The following is a 19958-nucleotide window of genomic DNA, read 5'->3' on the forward strand; positions in this document are numbered from 1 at the left end:
CACCAAAACCAAATTTATATTTGACAAAAACATGGATATTAATGTTTTCTATAATTTGATGTTGTACATGATATCAAAAGCTTCTTCAATCTGATATTTAAACATATAAAAATTCTAAAGTTATAAATTGTCTACTTCAAATTTTTAAAATTCTCAAGTTATAAATTGTCTACTTCAAAATAAAACCAGTAAGAAAAAATAAATAAATGAAATATTCTATTTTGATTCTCAAATAATTATATTTCTACTAAATTGTAATATAATTTTATTATATTAAAAATCTAATATTTTAAATCAATATATGAATAATTTTACAATGACTATGATTTTTACAGTACAATATTGTATTTTAAATGTAAAAAAAGTCTCAAGTTAAATCTATTCGATTAAAACAAGAACATGATATATTAATAAAAGTTATGTCAAACTATGTATTTTATTTATTAAAAAAATTATTTAATCAAATTAAATTAGTATTAAATACAAATATAATTACAAAAAACTCAAATATAAAAATTAAATTTAAAAAATTAAAACAAAAAGTATATCCGTCCTTCTAAAAAACGGATCATTAACTATTTAAACGGAGAAAATGAGTCAAACAACACACTGAGTCAAATAGAAAAATAGGTGAAAATGTGGTGAAAATTAGGTGAGAGAGGAGAATTTAAGACTATATAATAAATAACCACTAGATCGCTAACACGTGACTTGATTCTCATTCTCTTTCGTGATAAGACAAACTAGAAATGAAATAAATATCGACGAATTAAGTTAAGTACATGTTTAATCACTAAACAAATACTAACAAAACAAAATCAATATAGATGAATTAGTTAAGTTATACATGAATAAATAATATTAAAACGAGGGAAATAGAAGTGGCGGGACCCGTTTATTAACGGAGTTAAAACGATCATTATCCGTTAGAAGACAGTGTGAGAGAGAGAGAGTCTAATCTATAAATATCTTCCCTTCCTCTCCTTCTTCTTGTTCCCTCACTTTGCTCTTCCTCATTGCTCTCGATTCGAAAAAAGGGTTCGTTGACGCGTCTTATCATTCTCCAGGTATGTATCTCTCCTCTCTCTCTCTATTCCAGGTATCTTCTCTGTGTATATCTGCTTTCAATCATTAGAAATTTCTTCATCCTTCCGTCGGATCTGGTAGCTACAGCTGCTTGCACCTACAATTTGATTTGATTTTTCAGTTTTTAATTATCTAATGTGAATTATTTCAAATCCGGATGTTGATTCGCATGAAACAATGATAAATTACTCCATGATCCATTGGCTAGTCGTTGTGTCCCGAATTCAAATCTTCTTTGCAACGAATTGTTTTTTTTTTTTTAAATTAGAATTTCTACAAGCTGCTCGGGCCGAGATTATGGGCCCTATGGGCCTATGATTAAAGAGGATTTGATTAGCTAAATGTGGAGTGATCTATCTACGCAGAGTATAAACGTTGTGTGGAGCATTTCAGATTCATCAAAGAGAAGAAGAAGAAGAAGAAGAAGAAGAAGAAGAAGATGGAGGTATTTGGAAAATCTCCCGTGGTCACCTCTGCGAACGTTATTTACTTGTCTGCGATTCTAGGTCGCGGAGACAGCGACGACCACCAGTCTCACAAATGCGACTGGAAATGCGAGAACGAAAACGTTTGCGGGAACATGTACCGCTGCAAGCTAACGGGACTGACTCACGTCTGCGACTACAACTGTGACCAGAGGATCCTCTACGATAACCACACCTCTCTGTGCCGCGCCAGCGGCAGGGTTTTCCCTCTTTCTCCCGTTGAGGAGCAGGCGGTTAGAGGTGTGAGGAGGAAGCTTGACAGCAACGAGACCGTTACTGAGGCGGGTTGTTGTTCGTTTAAGCGTCGTAGGCGTGGTGGTGATGTCCAGCTCCAGGCTTCTCCTTTTGAGAGGTCTTTCGCTGCTGTGAGTCCGATATGTAGTACTAGCCCCGCAGGAGACGGGATGGATCTGAGTTAGGTCCTTGTGATCATCTCCTCATGAGACCTGAGAGGCTCTTTTTATCTCACCTAGTATAACTTACTTTTATCTTTATTTTGGATAACTATGGACAAGACTTAAGAGACATTTGTGCTATTACTCTAGCAGGGAGGGTCTAGGCATCCTTCCCTGCCTGAAAGAGAGCTTTATCTTTATTATTGTTGAACTTTATGTAGTAGTACTTATGTAGGAGAGACTTTATTATTATTATTCTATTGCTCTATTCTGGATCTTACTGCTTTCCTATTTAGGTGATGTAGAATAATGAACTTTGCTTCTTCTTGGTGATGCATGATATCTCTTCTTGTGTGAATTTAGTTTTTTTTTTCTTGGTGATTGTACACGATATTTATTTAGGCAGGGCATTGGTCATTGGTGGTTTTTGTAAGTGTGATGCGACAGGATTTTTCCATTTTGCTAACGATGCAGCATAGGTTCTTCAGGATAAAGGATCGTTTCTGGTTTCTTTATCCTGTTGAATAACCTCTTAATCATTTCTAATTGATACCTAATTCTAACGATTTCTTTGTTGTATTAATAACTTCCGTTTCCTTGATTGATTAGTGCTTTGAGGTTCTGAATGTGTTTTATGTTTGTGCAGGTTTTCCAATATTGAATATTCAGGGAGTTTAGTTATGATTCATTTATGTATATTGATATGATTGCTATGTTTCTTTAATAAAGGGGTAGTCTAACTGTTGGAAGTTTCAAACCTTGCTTTGCAGGTTCTATTGTGTTTGTGCTCAGTAGGCAACAACACGGTTGGTTTAATTCACGGACTACATAAGCTGAAGCTCCTTAACTATGAGAGAAAGGAAGGATATAAGAAGGTACTACCCAGCGAGGGTGGATGTGGTTGTGGCCAACTGCGTGCTAAACTATCAGCTATCATGGTAATTATGTGATATGACGTTTATCGATTTTGTCAAGCTTTTTGTTATAACATTTACTTGTGAGCTGTGATGCTGTACCACTACCTGCGTTGCTCTTGATTCTCAAGTTTCTTATCCTCTACCATGTAACGTTTTCCCACTTCTCTCAGGTGTAGACTGCATCTGAGTTTGTGATATTTGTTCAATTTTTATGACCATTGACCAGGTACTAATCTCTTTACAATGTAAAGTTTCGGATAAAGTTCATGGAATATGGGCGCTTACGTTACTTCCACCTAAAACACAGTCTTGGTAAGTAATCACCTACTCTGAATGATGATCTGAATTTGACTCAATAATAAGAAAAACCGTGTAGTCATCATATAAAATGCGAATTTCTATATGTTGCTTCGATTTGTTTTTTCTTTTCTTTCTTAAGTTATTTTTATTCTAATTTTAAGCGATCAGAAAGGTAGATGATGTAGGCTTTCGTTGGTTTGATGTAGAGCCTAGATTTTCTGGGACCGCGGAAGATTCTGTTCCAAAGAAGTTGGCAAAGTATCAAATGTTGACTCGACCGCTACGATAAGATATGGTAAGGGAATATTTCTCCTTTTAGCTAATGATGATGATAACAATCACTACTTCACTATTTATTTAACTTTCCATCTTGTTTAGAGTTAAGAGAAACGAAATAATTTTGTACTTTTGTCTCTGTAGATCGTAAAAGTTTATGATTTTTCAGTATCATATTTATAAGATTTAGAATCGAGAATGCAAATTTGGTTTAATAGTTTTCCTTTTATAATTTAATATTTGTGGTTAGTATTTGTTTAATATTGGTTACTTTTCGAACTCATTTGTCAAGGAACTAGAATCTGAATTGAACATGGCGTAGATTCTTTGAATCTTTTCATAGAGGTTTCATACTAGTTCTATTATATTTCTTAAGAATAATATAATAATTCGGATGAAAAAGAGGTTGGGCAAGTAAGGCAAAGAATTGCCTTGTCGGAGAGGCCAGTGTCCTAAGAGTAATGCTAAACCTTAAGTCCTCGTCTTGCGGCTTGAAGCTTTCTAAAGCAACTTCACCGCCTCAACATTGAATCCTTATTGTATTTGTTTTAAACCCTGGTCTAGAGACCCCTCCCAGCCAAAACCATATTTCTGAAATCTTAAACTTTAGTACGATAATGGGAAGATCACCAATGGTTCCCATGGCTGTTTTTGTCTATGTTTCTCTACTGTTCTCTATTTCTTATTCCTCGTTCGTCATCACGAATAACTGTCCCTTTACTATTTGGCCCGGTACTCTTTCAGGCTCTGGCACCCAACCACTACCCACCACGGGTTTCAGGCTTGATGTGGGACACTCTGTTAAGATTCCCTCGGTTCTAGGCTGGTCAGGTCGGATATGGGCTAGGACCGGCTGCAACTTTGATGCTAACGGCGCGGGGAAATGTAAGACTGGTGACTGTGGTGGGAAGCTGGAGTGTGCTGGTAATGGTGCTGCTCCTCCTACATCACTTTTCGAGATTACGCTCGGTCACGGTTCTAGTGACAAAGATTTCTACGATGTTAGTCTCGTTGATGGGTATAACCTCCCCATAGTTGCTATCCCAACAGGTGGTGGCCTAGTTGGAGCTTGTAATGCTACAGGTTGTGTTGCCGATATCAACGTTAGCTGTCCAAAGGAGCTTCAAGTGATGGGAGAGGAAGAGCAAGAAAGAGGAGGAGGAGTTGTCGCTTGCAAGAGCGCTTGTGAAGCCTTTGGATTAGATCAGTACTGTTGCAGCGGTCAGTTTGCTAACCCAAACACGTGCCGGCCGTCCTCATACTCTACCATCTTCAAGAGAGCTTGTCCTAGGGCTTATAGCTATGCCTTTGATGATGGAAGCAGTACTTTCACTTGCAAGGCTTCTGAATATGCCATTATCTTCTGCCCTGGCAGGTATGTAAAAAATCAGTTATCCTTCACTTTTCAATTTGTAACAATGCTCTCTATAGGTTCTGATCGAACATATAACTTCTTGTTCCAGGGTAAAAAGACCAAGCAGCCAAAACTCGGATCCCCCTAGCCAGCCTCAGACTCCATACGGACAACCTGTGGCTCCTCCGACCCAGAATCCATACGGTCAACCAACGACTCCCCCGACTCAGAATCAGTATGGTCAACCATTGGCTCCACCAACTCAGAATCCGTATGGTCAACCTATGGCTCCACCAACTCAGAATCAGAACCCGCCTGGACCAAACCAGAATCCAATGACTCCACCTCAGAATCAAAATGGGAATGGGCAGTTTGTGATGCCTCCTCCCAGTGTAAACCAAGCTCCAAATGACCAGTTTATGAATCCGCCAATGGAGGATGAGAGTCAAAGAGCTGAAACTGGGAGGGTTGCCAAGAGCCCATCCTCGTCTGACGTTCTTCGACCTTACCCTGTCTTACTTCTTCTTGGCCTCGGTCTAACTGCTTTGAGGCAATCGTGTGCGACTTGAATCATCACTATTTTTTTTTTATGAGAACCGGAAGGAATTAAAAATGTCATGTTCAATGTCTTCCCCGAGATTCTGAACTTTATTCATCAAAGTCCTTTTTATTACCTTGAATTGTCTGAATAGGCTTCACAACTCATATATGTAAAACTTGTCTATTTCATGTATATAGTTTTGTCTCAACTGAATAAAGAAAATTACAAGTTAAAAAAAAAACAAATAAAGGGATAAATCAAAATCATAACTCATTTCTTGGGTTTTGTTTTCTTAGGAGCAGAGCTTCTAGCCTTCTTTGCTGGTTGCTGCTTCTCTTTGGTTGGTCTTCCTCTCTTTTTCCCTACTACCTGCAAACATTCCACAAAAACATCCTTTACTATCGGCCAACAATATAAGTGATTTCACGAGGAATCCTTAGTTTTGCTAACGTACATTTTCGCCTTTAGCTTTGGCTTTGCCTTTGCCATTTGCGTTGGTTACCTCCGCTGCACTTCCACTTTGATCAGCTGGCTTTGAAGCCGTCTTGCCGTTTTTGTTAGATTCATCGTCTGAATCGAACGAGAATCCCTCCAGAGTGCCTATAATATAGGTCATAAATTTAGCTGGAGAAGTAGGCATTTGCGTACCACAATAGTGCTACAAGAAAACAAGGTAGTAATAATGTCATTTCACTCAAAATCGAAACAGAAAACGAGCTGACCTTCCATCATTGTTTCTGCTTCATATACATTAGATTGTGGCGTTAGCTGTATGAAATCATTCATAATAGCTTCAATCTGACAAGGAAACGTATGATCCAAAAATTAGGTTGTTACTCCAATCTATGTTTTAGTTCCCAAGAAGTTTACAGCTTCAGGAAAAAGATCTATGCGTTGCAACAAGAAAGCACAAGAGAAATATTACTAACCTTTGCCTCTGACTGGCCAACGTTAACCTGAAATGCAAGGTTTCAGGTGTGAGTAATTGCATGTAACTATTGCCCTTAGAAGATGAAAATAAGGTACAAGGAAAACCAAAAAACCGTACAATGCAAAACGTTCTGGATGGAACGATTGTTGATTTGTATATGGTTCCTGAAACATGAAATGATAAGTGTTAGTAAAGAGACTCCAGCCATGAACTGATTCTTTGAAGTGTAGTACGTAAGATAACCAGTTCTGTTATACTCAGTAGGCATAGCTGATTTTCTATCAAATGTTTTGCAAGGAAAAAAACACAGAACCATTTTTAAACATCAGAAGAAGCGTAAAGAATGATTGGGGGACATGCCTTTCAAGTCCAAGTACACGTCCTCGGTTGTGTCTGACACAACCACACGCCCAACAGCCCCCATGTCTCCACTCAAATCTATAGAATCCCCTTCACATTCAACGAGTACCTGTAAAATTAGTTCAATGCTTTTTTTTAACAGATGTGCTTTATCTACAACTACACTATAATATGGATGAAGTTTGTCTTCCCGTAATATAAGTGTTACCAGCCACCATAGCAAAGATAAATAAACATAGAGTGTAAAGCCATGTGCAAAGAAACATATTTGTATTACCTTTGTGCGATTCACCTTCTCAGAAAGTACCAAAGGCAACCTTGAACTTGAGCCCTGCAATTTATAAATCTGGTCAGAAGGAAGAAACAACGACAGTGGTCCTAGCAAAAGATTCTTACAGAAGAAGGCTTGACATTCTTATCCTTTTTTACTTCTTCGGCTACTGTTGCATCTGTATCTTTATCTGCATGATAGAGGGACCGTCAAAATACTTTAGAATAATCCTAAGTCACAAAGGCTTGGTTGAAATTATACCTTCAGTTTTCAAAATTTCTTGTGCACTGTCTTCTTTCTTGGGTGACTGGCGGTCACTATTTGCCTTTTTCTTCGGAGATTTTTTCTTTTGAGCCTTCTTAACCGCAGGTTCTCCCTCTTTAGGTTGAATAACAATATCCTCATCCTTTACAGTTGCCATAGTCACTTGCTGACTCACTGGTTCACTAGATGGTGGTTCAGAATCAGATGAGACAAACCATACATAATCATCTCCTTCCTGATAAAGAAAAGGAAAAGATACACAGTAACATGTCAGCTTCATCCCAAACTAAGAATTAGCAAGACTAAGGCAGGTAGAGAACAACAGAACGACTGCCACCTAATCTCATCATAATTCATGCAGCTGGGAGGCTTCCATAGAGGAGTGTTGATAACTAAGAAATCACTATCTCAAAAGAATAGTATTCTATCTATCAAACAGATGCATGCAAAGAAGAAACGCTCGAATCACACTAACTTCGAAGCACAGAAGTTTCTTACTTTAGCGTCCTTCTGCTTGCTAGAGTTCTCTTCACCGTCAACTTCATTTCCACTCTCCTTCTCTGCAAATTGTTCAGATAGTCAAAAACATGCATTCAAGAGCTCAACATTCAGAACATAAGTCCCCAGAAATCAGAAACTGATAGTCTCTCTTAAGAAAGAAATGCTTCTTAATACCTTCAAGGTCAAGACTAGCATCTACTTTCTTCTTCCTCCTAGAGAACACCTGCTCGATACTCACTTGCTTAGTCACCAACTTCGTTTTGGAATCCTTCTTAGACAGAGACTCCGAGGACTCTTTGTCCAGAATAGTAACGACGGCATCACCGTCACCAGTCACAGGAAGAGACGAAATGGTTTCAGATTCCCTGCAAGGACTATCATCTGAAGAAGATAGTGATAACAATGAAGTGGTGGTGGGTGCCTGCACACACACACACACAAACAAAGAACAAAGCTTCCACCTTTCAATCCTGTTTCTGTAATAAAGCAAACCCATTTTAACAAAAAACTAGAATTCGGATTGAATCGAATAAGTTTAAACCTGGAAAGATCGAAGCCAATCGGGAGATCCCTCTCTGGAGCTGCTGCTCATAATTCACTTCCTTCAGAGCTCAAGTTTTCACCAATTCGTGCTTCTTCCGACTTCAAGGTCTACTCAATTGAAACAATCAGCTCGTGGATACATGCATTATCAAAACCCTAAAAGAGATCTTAAGAAACCATAGATTCGATGAAATCGAAGCTCACCTTAAGAAGAAGAAGAAGAAGAAGAAGAAGAAGAGGACGAATTTGAAAAGTTTCGATTCTACGGACGCTGAAATACGGAGATGAGATCTAGATTGACGGAGGGAAGGGAGGAAGGAAGCGGAAGTTTCCGCCGCCGGCGAGATTGAAGTGTGTGAAAGACGCGGGAAGATTGGCCACAAACCGCTTGTTCCGGTTTCTTAGTGTTTGTACAAGGCCCAATTATGGATATGAATAATGAGCCCAAGTAGATCTTAACACGTAAATAAAAAGTTTTGCATTTATAAAGATTGGTCCCCAACATGTCTAAATATCACCATATTTTGTTTAATCAAACAAAAAAAGGATGTTCATGTGCATGTGACATGCTACGGTTAATATATTGCTTGATATAATTTAGTGTATGATTTCATAAAAAAAAAGTATGGTATCTAAATTTTTCAAAATTTGATAACTTAAACAAATAAAATAAAACTGAAATAGTTAAATCAAATCAAAAGAAATAAGAGTATAAAATATACATTGATAATTTATCTTCGTAAACCTTTGAAATTAAAATATAAAAATAATATTTTTAAAAATTAATTAAAATTTTATTTCAAAATAAAAATATTATATTTAAAATTATTATATTAACCTATGGCGCATGAAAAGGCCCAGTTAGGTCTAAAAACCCAAAATAGATCTTAAATGGACCACGAACATAAAAAGCCCGACTCGATCTTAAAGGCTCAACAACAACAAACACATCTTACCAGAAACGGAGACGGCATTGTAAAAACGAGGTAAGATAAGAAGACAGAGTGAGACGAAGAGAACAAGAAAAGTGTGAGAGAAGCAGAAGAAGATGGGGAAAGACGTAGTAGTAGAGAAGAAGAAGCGTGGAGACGGAGAAACAATGGCGGTGATGAGCCTCCAGGAGAATCCAATCCAGCAGCTTCAGGTCAAGTTCAAAGAGGCGGAGACGGGTTTCAAGGCGTGGCTGTCTAAACAGAAGCTGCCCGTTGAAGCCGCCGTCGTCACCGCCATGGGAGGCGTCCAGGGAGCTTTCATCGGTGGTCTCATGGGTACTCTCTCCCCTGAGATGCCTCCTCAGACTGGCGTGGACCCTCAGGCCATGGCGTCGTTGCAGCAAACTCAGGTCCTTTGAAACCCTCGCAAAAACCCTAACTTTGATTGGATTTTTTTATTGATTCGTTTTCACCATTTATTGCTTTGCTGTGTTGTTAGGCTCTTGTGGGTGGGCCCTTGGTCCAAGCTCGGAACTTTGCGGCTATTACTGGTGTTAATGCTGGTATAGCTTGCGTTATGAAGCGGATTAGAGGCAAAGAGGATCTTGAGTCTGCGTAAGTTTTGATTTTTAGTTTTTTTATCCCTGAAAGTTTGCAGCTTTAGCTTTTGATAAGCTTTTGTATAGTGTAACGATTAGTATCTGCATCTAGTGTTAATGTTGGGTTAATCTTTTTAATATATAGTTGGAGACAAGTTACATGTCGTAATCATCATTTATTGCATTCTCTCTCTCTCTGAATCAGCTCTCATTGGTTTTGACCTCTTGTGTGAAATATCTGATGGTTAAAGAAATCTCAGTGGTTTACTTGTTTTGTTGTATTGTTGTGTGCAGTGTGGTTGCGGCGTTTGGATCTGGAGTCGCATATTCTCTGGTGAGCGCAGGGTTACAGGGACAGCCAATGAATGCAATCACCACTGCTGCTGGTTTCTCTCTTTTTCAAGGAATTTTTTTCAAGGTGAGTTATGATCATATATATAGGGAGGAGACTGTACTGTTCTTGAAATTAGGCAGGTGCTTCATTAAACATGTGTTTCTTTTTTTTCTGTCTTGTTCAGTTAGGGGAAAGGTTCTCTAAACCAAGCGTTGAAGATCCTTACGATGCTCGGGCGAGATCTATGCTGCTGAAACTGGGTCTAGAGAAGTATGAGAAGAACTTCAAGAAGGGTTTGTTGGCAGATCCCACTTTGCCATTGCTCACTGATAGGTAACTTAGCTCTTCAACTTTTCATTTTCTTTATCAACTAAAACTGATCTCTGTCTGTGTGTGTGTGACCAGTGCGCTTAAAGACGTGAGCATCCCACCGGGACCAAGGCTACTGATACTAGATCACATCCAGAGGTTTGACTCTAATAACTTTTAGCTCTGTTTTCAGATACATGAATCTGTGAGATCACTGAATTTGTGGTGGTTTTGTTGGTACGTTTAGGGACCCTGAGCTGAAGGGTAAACGAGGAAACCGTGGTTGAGACTTGAGAAAGAGCATCTTTGTATGTTTGGCATAATCTTTGTATGGTTTCGTTATCAAGTATCTCAAGCACAATTAGTTTCTTGTACGGTGGTATTATTATTTTTATTATTATACTATTATTGGCTCATGTTGCTAGCAATAAACTTGTAATATCTTCTTATGAACTATGATTACAGATTACTTCGATTACCAATTTATGATTTTTATTTTAGTCAAAAGACTCAAAACCCATAAACTTGTATCTCTTATTACTTCATCCAAATCATTTTAGGGATTTAATATTGTGAAAAGGTACATCTTCAAATTAATATCTGATGAATTTCAAGTGTTACAAGAATATGTGATTTAAAAGTTTACTTGAGAAACCTTGTGTATCTTCCTTAGCCAAAGTTTAGACCAAATTTTCTATCTACATTTTTTAAAAACACCTTAAGTATATCAAATGTAAGAATTCACATTCTATCTGAATTTAAATTGACAATCAAAACTCCTAACTATGCAATTATTTAGTTATCCAATTTAACAGAAATTTAAAACATGAATTTGAACAAACTTATTGATGGGTTTTATGGCCCATTGGTTGGTTTGGTTAGGTTTATTCCTATAGTACAAGTAACCATGTACCTTACACTAAATTATCTTAAAAGAACATGTCAATTTAAGTTTAGTAACCATGTGCGACGCCTTTTTATATGCACAAGGACATGAACTACGCGTACTGTTGAATCTATTGTTGGCCTAAAATAAGCCTAATCTGAATCCGGCGACCAAACAATGCTTTCTTACAAGGTTCATTAATCATTATTGGTTAAGAAAGGACGCACGTTGCTATATAATTTTTGGAAGCATTTGAGCAAAATATATAACTATCGCAGAAATATACAAATATTCATTATTAAATATTTGGTTATGTTGAAACTTCTGCTATATAGTTCTAGAGTAATGATGCTCCTTTGTAAAAACAGTTTCACATCTCCTTGTCCTTGATGAACTGTTTAACCAAAATATCTTCACAAGAATAATAAGCAAAAATCACTTAATAATCAAATATGAAACGTCATTGTCGGTTGCTCGTGGGTGGTGGTCATTGTGCTTTAAAGAAAGAAATACTGTAGTGTTTTGGCTTTAATGATGAAATAATACAATATTCTGAACTGTGTATGATTGTCTTAATATTCATCACGTTCTCTTTATATTTTTGTCCAGTAAGATGTATAAAACATACACAATGTTTTTCAAGCAAAAGACCGATTGCGTTTGATTTATCGAACCATAACCATCCTGACTTTCCTTTAAAGTCCGGTTGCGTTTCACCATTCAAAACTGTGCTTGCATAAGAAATGGTTTATTTAAGTTGGGCATCACATCAACGTCTAAAACAACTAATATAAATACATCAATAACTCATATTTTCATATATACTCATGAAAATGATTCGGATGCATATGATGTGAGGCTATGGGATTTCCCCACCAAGTATATCCTTCTCTATAGGGTTTAGCTTTACTATTATTTCTGGTAAATATCACATTAGCTACACCATCCTTTTATGGTCGCCCGAATCTGTTGAACAAGGACATTCTTTTGAGATAAGAAAAACGATTCAAACTCCATACTATTTGCATTTGCATTTACATCTGACAATAATACAATTCAATATATTTTTTTGTAAAGCATATATACGTATACACAAAATAGAAACATAATGTCTTTTCCTGTTTCGATTTTGTTTCTGCATTTACAGTTCAGAAAAAAATTTGATTGAAAAGGATAAACTATATATATATATATGTTCTGAATGTTGTGGTTGTGGTTGCGGATAGGAGATCCATGTATGTGATTCATGGTTGAAGAGAGTTAAGCTAAGTTTTAGTTATGGCACAAAAGTACAACATGTGCTCCGATTCACTATCTGTTTTCGTGAAATAAACTTGATATGTAATACTCTTGAAAGACCAAAACGAACGTTGGAACGGCACTAGAGGTCAGCGATAGAAAGCCAACAACAACAAAACACATATACTGAGTTATTAGTAAATTTTTGATCAAAGATGACATTTCAAATACTTGAGGCTTTCTTACAATTTTTCAATTGGATATCTCCTCACATATGAATTATGAAGAGAAACAATAACAAAATAAACGTTCTTCCTTTGTTAATTGCGTTTCCGATCCAAATTGTTATAAAAAAAGTCAAGAGGCTTTGTACTGTCCTGTTATATGTCAAACTAACAGAGCTTTAATTTTCAAAGACTTTCATTACCTTTTTTTTTATAACATGGATTTTTGTTTACACTAAAATTTCCAAGCAGAAATTTGAGATCTATAAACAATAAGAAAAAAAAACGAAAAACTCTACAGATTGGCACTGATATGAGCCAATATTGTAAATTAAGATAAATGCATATCAGTCTAAGAATCTATCCTTACACATACATATGTGTCTATCAATCTAGGGCGAGGCTAAATCGGAGGAAGAGAGACGAGAGAGTTCGTTCACGAGGAAGAGGATGCGAGATTGGTAATCACGCGCCTGGTCGAGCGATTCGGCTTCGAGCTCGGCAAGCTGAGAGCAGAGACGCTCCTCGGCCTCCTCAGCCACCTGCGTCCGCCGCCACAGCTGCAACATCTCTTTCCTCATTTCCTCCACCGCTCTTTCCATCTCTCCGTTCTTCCGTCGTAGCTCCTCCACCTCAGAAGCCGCTACCGTCACAAAATTTCCTCCTTTCCCCATTTGTTTTTCGAAGTTTCTTTGTTTTTTTTTGGTTGAGTTTTATTTTTTTTGTGTTGGCTTTGTGTTTGTGTTCTTGTTCTTCATATGGGTTCTTGAATGGTCCTATTTTATAGGCGTCATGGTGACTGGCCTTTGGGTGGGTAAGGGTATATGTCTAGGTTCAATGTATCTCTTGTTCTCGTTTTCTTTTCTTCTGGTGAGTTATTTTCTTCCTCTAGAATATTTTGTTTTTTTATTATTTTCTGACACACGTTGGATCCCACTATACAATTGTCAAAATTTGTGTGGTGCAACAACAATATTCGTAGAGCTAGGAATGTTGTTGGAGATTGGATTCAAAAAAAAAAAAATTACGAGTATTTTTGAGAAATACAAAATTTTATGACAAAACTAAAAGAATTCTCCACTTATACAATCGATTTTAGTCTATGGCATAACTCGCTATACTTTTAGCTTTGATATGTGGTAATACTCTCGTCAAAAGTTCTTTTTTATATCTAGAATACACAAGATAAATCTAAAAAGTTTGAACCATATATGAATATGTTAATTTCCGTGTGGCATTTTATTTGCAAGGCCCATGTTATATGAATTTCGTTCTATATTTTCCGAATGTCTCTTAGATGACATGTAAAAATAAACAAAATAAGAATTTTCACTACCTTCTTTTTTCTAGGAAAAATGAGTGTAGTGGAAATCATTTTCTAACCTTTATCCTTTCCACTTATATATTCCGCCAATTAAAGCCACCATAAAGGAATGATGTTGTGAGAGCTAGCAAAGCCTTGTCGACGTAATCATTTTCCCACCTCTTTCTCTTAATTGGACAGTTTCTACCAAAGTCAATAGCCGTCACAATTATACAACTATTTACTCCCTCTTTTTTTCTTTTGAACGGCAACTATTTACCCCCTCTTATTCTTCTATAGTTAAGACTTAAGAGCAAGTCACTTATTTTTTTATTCTTTATAAAAATTAACTATCTCGTGATTGCTATGTTATGTATATAGGAAATGTTACTATGAAGAGTTTTTGTCTTCATATGAATGAAGTGGTAACTGATTCGCATCTGTTTCTGCTGTATGTGAAAAATATCTGTCTGATTTAAAGTAATTTTACAGAATTATAAAGAAAACTAAACAATATTCATGAAACATGGCAGGTCACGACAAATCACTAGAAAAATCTAAGAAAAATGTGTCACGCCAGACTTGCCATAGTTCAAAAACACGTCCAGGTTCAATGCATCTTGTCGCTCTTTCAAACTCACACATTTTTTATCGGTTCCTTACATTTATATCACTCTATCTCTTATGCTATTTTACGTAGATACTAGATCATGACCCGCCCGGTCGGACGGGTTTTTATTCAATTGTAAGCACGGATTCTGTTTTGTTTATGGAAACACAAGATTTGTTATAAAACTTGTGTTTTGATTATTTTTTGTACATTACGAAGTTAATTTTGTATTGCCCCCAAAACTGGTCTTATGTTTCCATGAATGAAGTACTTTAACGCGAATTAGCCAATTGTTTCTTAATGATTTGACACTATTTAGTAATCGAAAAGTGCTTTGTTTCGTTATAGTTGTTTTTTTTAGGTGATCGTGGATGTGAAAGATGATTATAAAGACCAGTAATTACAGTTTAATTTTAATGCAAAGGAACATACTTTACTCCCAAATATTTTGATAAACATATAAGTAATCTATAATAAATATCAAATCACGTGAGATGTTCACCGAGATATTATGCATAATTGAAATGACTTGGAGAAAGGGTTTTTCCATAAAAGATTTTATTGCAAAGTAATTTTTTTTTGGTTTTTGTTATGTAAATAAGAATATACATTGAAATTTCTATAATAATAGAAAGATTTTCTATATAATTTATTTTACTTCAGATTTAAATCCGGATGTTTATTTTACGAATATACTACGCAAATATTCCCTAATCCAATTGCCTAATCTATAATAAATACCAAATCAGGCAATATGGTCACCGAGGTATTAGGCATAATTGATATGACTTGGAGAAGAGATTTTTCTATAAAATATTTTATTGTTAAGTAAAAATTAAGGTTTTTATTTTGTAAATTACCGGAAGTATATATATATATATATATATAGATAACAATTGTTAACAGAAATATATGAACATTAAAATCGAAATATCGTGCTGGATCAGTTTGAAATGAAAAAAAATTACTAATAAGGATGTAACCGATCGAGATGAACTTGTGATATGAACCCGAGTTCAAAAGTGGACCTTTTTTGGACAAAATATTATTATGGCATCTTATTAAATAAATTTCAAATGTTAAATCTACAGTATAACCTCTTTAAATTAATATTCGATAAATTAATACACACTAAAAATCTCTATAAATTAATATAATTTTATAGTTTCAAATTGAGTTTTTGAATCAATTAGTATATCGATAAATTAATAATCTCTATAAATTAATAAAAATTGAAATTTTGGTGTAGTCCCAACATTATTAATTTATAGAAGTTTCACTGTATTCTATTAAAAATTATTCGATATTAGTTGGTTCATCTATCTCATGTATGTGTCTATAATTAATCTATCTAATATTATTTGTACTAATACAATGAATATAGCCAATGAAAATGAATAGTTTGTGTGTATAATATATTATATACTATAAATGAAACAGTATAGGGTAATATTATTATTCTTTTTTAAACCAAAAAAACTTAAATTTAGAAAAATTACATTAATAACCATTGGTCTATAGATTTTTCCCTAACCATTGGATACTTTGGTAGGAAATTTACATTATAAAATACTGAATAACGGATAGTGTTTACATTACACTCATTGTTTGAGATAGTGAGGGTCTCTTTTACAGCATCTCGTAATAAAGAACAGAATTTTCCTTTTGAACGATGTAGGATAATGGAAATGGCCAAATTTACATTATTAAGAATATATGATATAGTATGTATGATAATGTATTCATATATAAATCGACCTAGAATAATATATGGAATATGGTCAAACATAGATGGATGCCATATTCAGTTATGATACGTTTAATAAGATAGACTATTAGGTCGGTTATGGTATGCTTAATATATAAAGGATGATGTGTTTAATTAAAATATAAGGTCTATATTAAAAATCCACTTAGAAGAAGTTGTAATGTTTCTGTTTTAATAATATAGATATGTGTTCACATTTAAGTCTGAATCGATTTTGGATTTATAATTGAGGTTTGCTTGAGCCAAATGAAAAGTTAGTTATATATTCCAAAGACTATTTACCTATTTAGTCAGATTACTAAACAAAAGAAGAGATTATGGTAATTTACAAAAAAAGAAAGAAGAGATTTTGGTCAGATTTTGTCATTTTTAAATGATTATTTAAATTAGTAATGCATAACACAGAGTAGGCACGCCAACTGTTGAAATGTTTAGTTGGAATATGCTCTATGGATGCTGATCAGTGATCACTATCTCCTTATAGCTAATTAATGGGGAAAATCGCATAAAAAATCCTGAAAGTGGCACTTACTGACACTTTAAACTCTGAAGCTTTTTCACTAACACTTTTAACCCTGAAACTGACATTTGTGTCATAAAAAACCTTCAAACAAAATAAATGACCTGTTTAGCAGGTAAAAATAGTGATTTGTAGGTTATTTCCAAAAAAAATTATTTAATTCATAAAACTAAATAAAAAACCAAAAATAAAAAAAACTCAGAAAATTAAATAAAAGTTCAGAAAATTAAATTAAAAATAAAAAAAATCGTAAAAAATTATAAAAATTATTATAAAATTCAGAAATTAAATAAAATTTCAGAAAATTTATTTAATTTAAAGAAATTAAATAAAAATCAGAAAATAACTAAAAATCAGAAGTTAATAAAATTCAAATAAGTAAATGAATAAGATTAAATCGAAATAAAAAATTAAATAAAAATGAAATAAAATAAAATAAATTATAAAATTAAATAAAAATTCATGAATTTCACAAATAACAATGTTTTTTAATAAACATCAAATTGACACTTAAATAGCTTAAAATTTAGTGTATTACATGCATTATGCATATCATCGTTCACAGTGACGGCTGTCAAAATGTTTTTATTGACACATCTACAGTCATTTCGACGATGGTGTCAGAAATTACCGTTGAAAATATGTAAAAATCATCATTGTTAATGGTTATGTTAGAAATCATCATCGTAAGTAATGATATGTTTGCAATTATAATTGCCAATGATTTGGTCCATTCTAAAAAATAGCAATCTTGTAATTTTTTGGAAAATACCTTTTTTTTTAGTTTTCTGAATTTTTATTTAATTTTTAAATATATTATTTTAAATATTATAATTTTTTGTATCTGAATTTTTATTTTATTTTATTTTCTGATTTTATGTAATTTTCTGAATTTTATTTAAATTTCTGTATTTTGATTAAATATTATAGTTTTTTTTAATTTTCTGAATTTTTATTTAATTTTTTATTTTTATTTAATTTTTCCTTTTTTTTACCTGTTAAACAGGTCAACTTTATAGTTTGAAGGCTTTTTCTGATATAAATGTCACTTTGAAGGTTTAAAGTGTTAGTGAAAAAACTTCAAGGTTTAAAGTGTCAGTATGTGTCACTTTCAGGGTTTTTATGCGATTTTCCCCTAATTAATGTATCATCAAAATATCTCAAATAGATTTTAAAACATACCAACTCACGTCAGAAATTATGCTACGTGTGCACCAGTTCACCATCACTGTTGTTAAAAGCAGAAAATTGATTGCAAGTTTAACATAAAGAAGATATAGTCAATAAGATTTTTAAAAGGAAAATGGTTTTCTCACCAAGTCCTTCCTGACATTTCAATTCAGTATGAAGCATAGTGTTTTGGATTAATATGAAGATAATCTCCTTTGAGATTCAACTATTCCAAAAACAAATATGAAATTATGTAAAAATTTTTAGTCATCCATACACAAAATGTATGTTATTTTACTTTGGATCCCTACTGGTGTATCATTTTCTATTTTTGTTTTGATATTCTAATTGTTTAGAACTATATGCCTAAAAACTAACAATAAATCCAGCATTAAAAAAAAAACCCCAAGGAGGCTACGAATTCTAAAGGGATGGGCCTTGTCTTAGAGGATATCACCCCTACTCCACTGCTTTTCTGTATGCATCCCAGTGTAAATATATAAATTCATTTGAAAGTTTCTAATTTAAAGGGAGAGCACCCAATTGGACATGCTCTAAGGACACCTTCAGTGGTAATAAATTGAAGAGTTTCTTGGACATTAAATAATGTAATCCCCTTATTATTAAAAGGGAAGCAATATAAAAGAGGAACCTTTAAAATATAATATATTTACAATGATGCCATTATGGCGACGTGTCACACAGTTAGCCACTCTCAGACAGACTTTGAAATAACCCATGTCCAGCTAAGCTAATTACTATTCTTGCCATTGGACTCATCTGAAACATTTATTCGCATGTTCCTTATATATAACAGATAAAACATGGTTTTAAATAACACAGTGTGAAACATGGTTTGAAAAAATAACAGATACATCCGACACCAAGTTCCTACTTATATATAACATATAAAATATGATTTTAAATAACACAATGTGAAACATGGTTTGTAATCTACCCTACCTCATATTGCTTTTTGTTTTTGCAAAAAAAAAAATAGATATCATCTTAAACTAAAGTCACATATGATATGTTAATATATTGTCACTTGGTATTTTGACAAATCAATAATATTTGAATATTACGTATTTGTTCATTACGTAAATTCAATATTTATGAATATAAATCTCTGAATTCCATAGTATTTTGACCAATCAACAATGTTTACATTATAATTATGGTCAAGTTGGAAAATAAAATAATTCCAAAGTATTTTTTTGTGCATTCTAATTTTTATGATGATATTAATTAATATAAATAATATTGTACGCAATTTTGTCGATAATTGATATTGATTTGATATAAATGCAAATTACGCAGATATTGATGTTTTGGTCAAGTCAGCCGTAGATTATCAATCACGATAATCTTTATGCATAAGTTTAGCGATTTTCTCGCTAACTGATATTGATTTGATATATCATTACTCTTATTAATCGAAAATTACCGGTCAATGCAAAGTAAGTAGATATGGCAAAAAAATGATTTATTGGTCAATCACATTAAAACATTTCTCTTTAATTGAAATTACCCATTAATGCCATATGAAACTGCTTTAATATATATATATACATATGTGGTTCAGATCCGACTAAATTCACTCAACTTTCAACGTTTTACGTTGTACTTTGTGTGTTTACAGTTCTGAAAAAATAATTAAGAAATAGATAATGTGTAGTACTTATTTTAAAATGTACAAATCCGTAGCTTATATTAACTATAAAGTTGTCTAACATTTTTTTTTTGACAAGGTGGATTCAAGAATGTGTCTAACATTGATGGGTTTTCAATTTTTTTTTGTTTAAGTTCCTGAACTTGATGCTTTCAGAAAGAAGTATTA

At 34.0% G+C, this 19958-nt stretch overlaps 5 protein-coding genes across 5 annotated transcripts; 3 read left to right on the forward strand and 2 right to left on the reverse strand.

Annotated features, from left to right (window-relative positions):
- The first annotated feature begins 931 nt into the window (after positions 1–931).
- LOC108854401 (uncharacterized) lies at positions 932–2241 on the forward strand. The gene is made up of 2 exons (XM_018627947.2): positions 932–1067; positions 1452–2241. The coding sequence occupies exon 2, from the start codon at positions 1526–1528 to the stop codon at positions 1988–1990; it is 465 nt and encodes a 154-aa protein (XP_018483449.1). The 5' UTR covers positions 932–1067; positions 1452–1525; the 3' UTR covers positions 1991–2241.
- A 1402-nt stretch (positions 2242–3643) lies between these two features.
- On the forward strand, positions 3644–5493 carry LOC108854400 (pathogenesis-related thaumatin-like protein 3.5). Its single transcript, XM_018627946.2, has 2 exons — positions 3644–4834; positions 4923–5493. Exons 1-2 carry the CDS (start codon positions 4077–4079, stop codon positions 5380–5382), a joined length of 1218 nt encoding a protein of 405 aa, XP_018483448.1. The 5' UTR covers positions 3644–4076; the 3' UTR covers positions 5383–5493.
- A 27-nt stretch (positions 5494–5520) lies between these two features.
- LOC108854399 (DNA-binding protein BIN4) lies at positions 5521–8659 on the reverse strand. Its single transcript, XM_018627945.2, has 13 exons — positions 8429–8659; positions 8223–8332; positions 7856–8102; positions 7679–7740; positions 7178–7415; positions 7042–7106; positions 6923–6976; positions 6646–6754; positions 6403–6449; positions 6284–6310; positions 6077–6152; positions 5809–5954; positions 5521–5723 (listed from the first exon to the last, which is right to left on the reverse strand). Exons 2-13 carry the CDS (start codon positions 8271–8273, stop codon positions 5625–5627), a joined length of 1221 nt encoding a protein of 406 aa, XP_018483447.1. The 5' UTR covers positions 8274–8332; positions 8429–8659; the 3' UTR covers positions 5521–5624.
- Positions 8660–9182: 523 nt separating this feature from the next.
- Positions 9183–10905, forward strand: LOC108836662 (chloroplastic import inner membrane translocase subunit HP30-2). Its single transcript, XM_018609790.2, has 6 exons — positions 9183–9566; positions 9656–9771; positions 10050–10173; positions 10274–10422; positions 10495–10557; positions 10646–10905. Exons 1-6 carry the CDS (start codon positions 9273–9275, stop codon positions 10683–10685), a joined length of 786 nt encoding a protein of 261 aa, XP_018465292.1. The 5' UTR covers positions 9183–9272; the 3' UTR covers positions 10686–10905.
- Positions 10906–12925: 2020 nt separating this feature from the next.
- On the reverse strand, positions 12926–13518 carry LOC108851691 (protein RESPONSE TO LOW SULFUR 2). The gene has a single exon (XM_057007109.1). The coding sequence runs from the start codon at positions 13419–13421 to the stop codon at positions 13140–13142; it is 282 nt and encodes a 93-aa protein (XP_056863089.1). The 5' UTR covers positions 13422–13518; the 3' UTR covers positions 12926–13139.
- Positions 13519–19958: the final 6440 nt, after the last annotated feature.

This window comes from Raphanus sativus, chromosome 4, assembly GCF_000801105.2.
Source record: "Raphanus sativus cultivar WK10039 chromosome 4, ASM80110v3, whole genome shotgun sequence".
NCBI classification, from domain to species: domain Eukaryota; kingdom Viridiplantae; phylum Streptophyta; class Magnoliopsida; order Brassicales; family Brassicaceae; genus Raphanus; species Raphanus sativus.

Bases quoted from the DNA above. Each gene is read 5' to 3' on its own strand.
- LOC108854400 (XM_018627946.2), top strand. From the start codon at position 4,077: ATGGGAAGATCACCAATGGTTCCCATGGCTGTTTTTGTCTATGTTTCT. The intron at 4,835-4,922 runs GTATGTAAAAAA...TTCTTGTTCCAG, and splicing joins ATTATCTTCTGCCCTGGCAG to GGTAAAAAGACCAAGCAGCC.
- LOC108851691 (XM_057007109.1), bottom strand. From the start codon at position 13,421: ATGGGGAAAGGAGGAAATTTTGTGACGGTAGCGGCTTCTGAGGTGGAG.
- LOC108836662 (XM_018609790.2), top strand. From the start codon at position 9,273: ATGGGGAAAGACGTAGTAGTAGAGAAGAAGAAGCGTGGAGACGGAGAA. The intron at 10,174-10,273 runs GTGAGTTATGAT...TGTCTTGTTCAG, and splicing joins TTCAAGGAATTTTTTTCAAG to TTAGGGGAAAGGTTCTCTAA. The intron at 10,423-10,494 runs GTAACTTAGCTC...GTGTGTGACCAG, and splicing joins TTGCCATTGCTCACTGATAG to TGCGCTTAAAGACGTGAGCA.
- LOC108854399 (XM_018627945.2), bottom strand. From the start codon at position 8,273: ATGAGCAGCAGCTCCAGAGAGGGATCTCCCGATTGGCTTCGATCTTTC. The intron at 7,107-7,177 runs GTATAATTTCAA...TCTATCATGCAG, and splicing joins AGAAATTTTGAAAACTGAAG to ATAAAGATACAGATGCAACA. The intron at 6,755-6,922 runs GTAATACAAATA...CTAATTTTACAG, and splicing joins AGAAGGTGAATCGCACAAAG to GTACTCGTTGAATGTGAAGG.
- LOC108854401 (XM_018627947.2), top strand. From the start codon at position 1,526: ATGGAGGTATTTGGAAAATCTCCCGTGGTCACCTCTGCGAACGTTATT.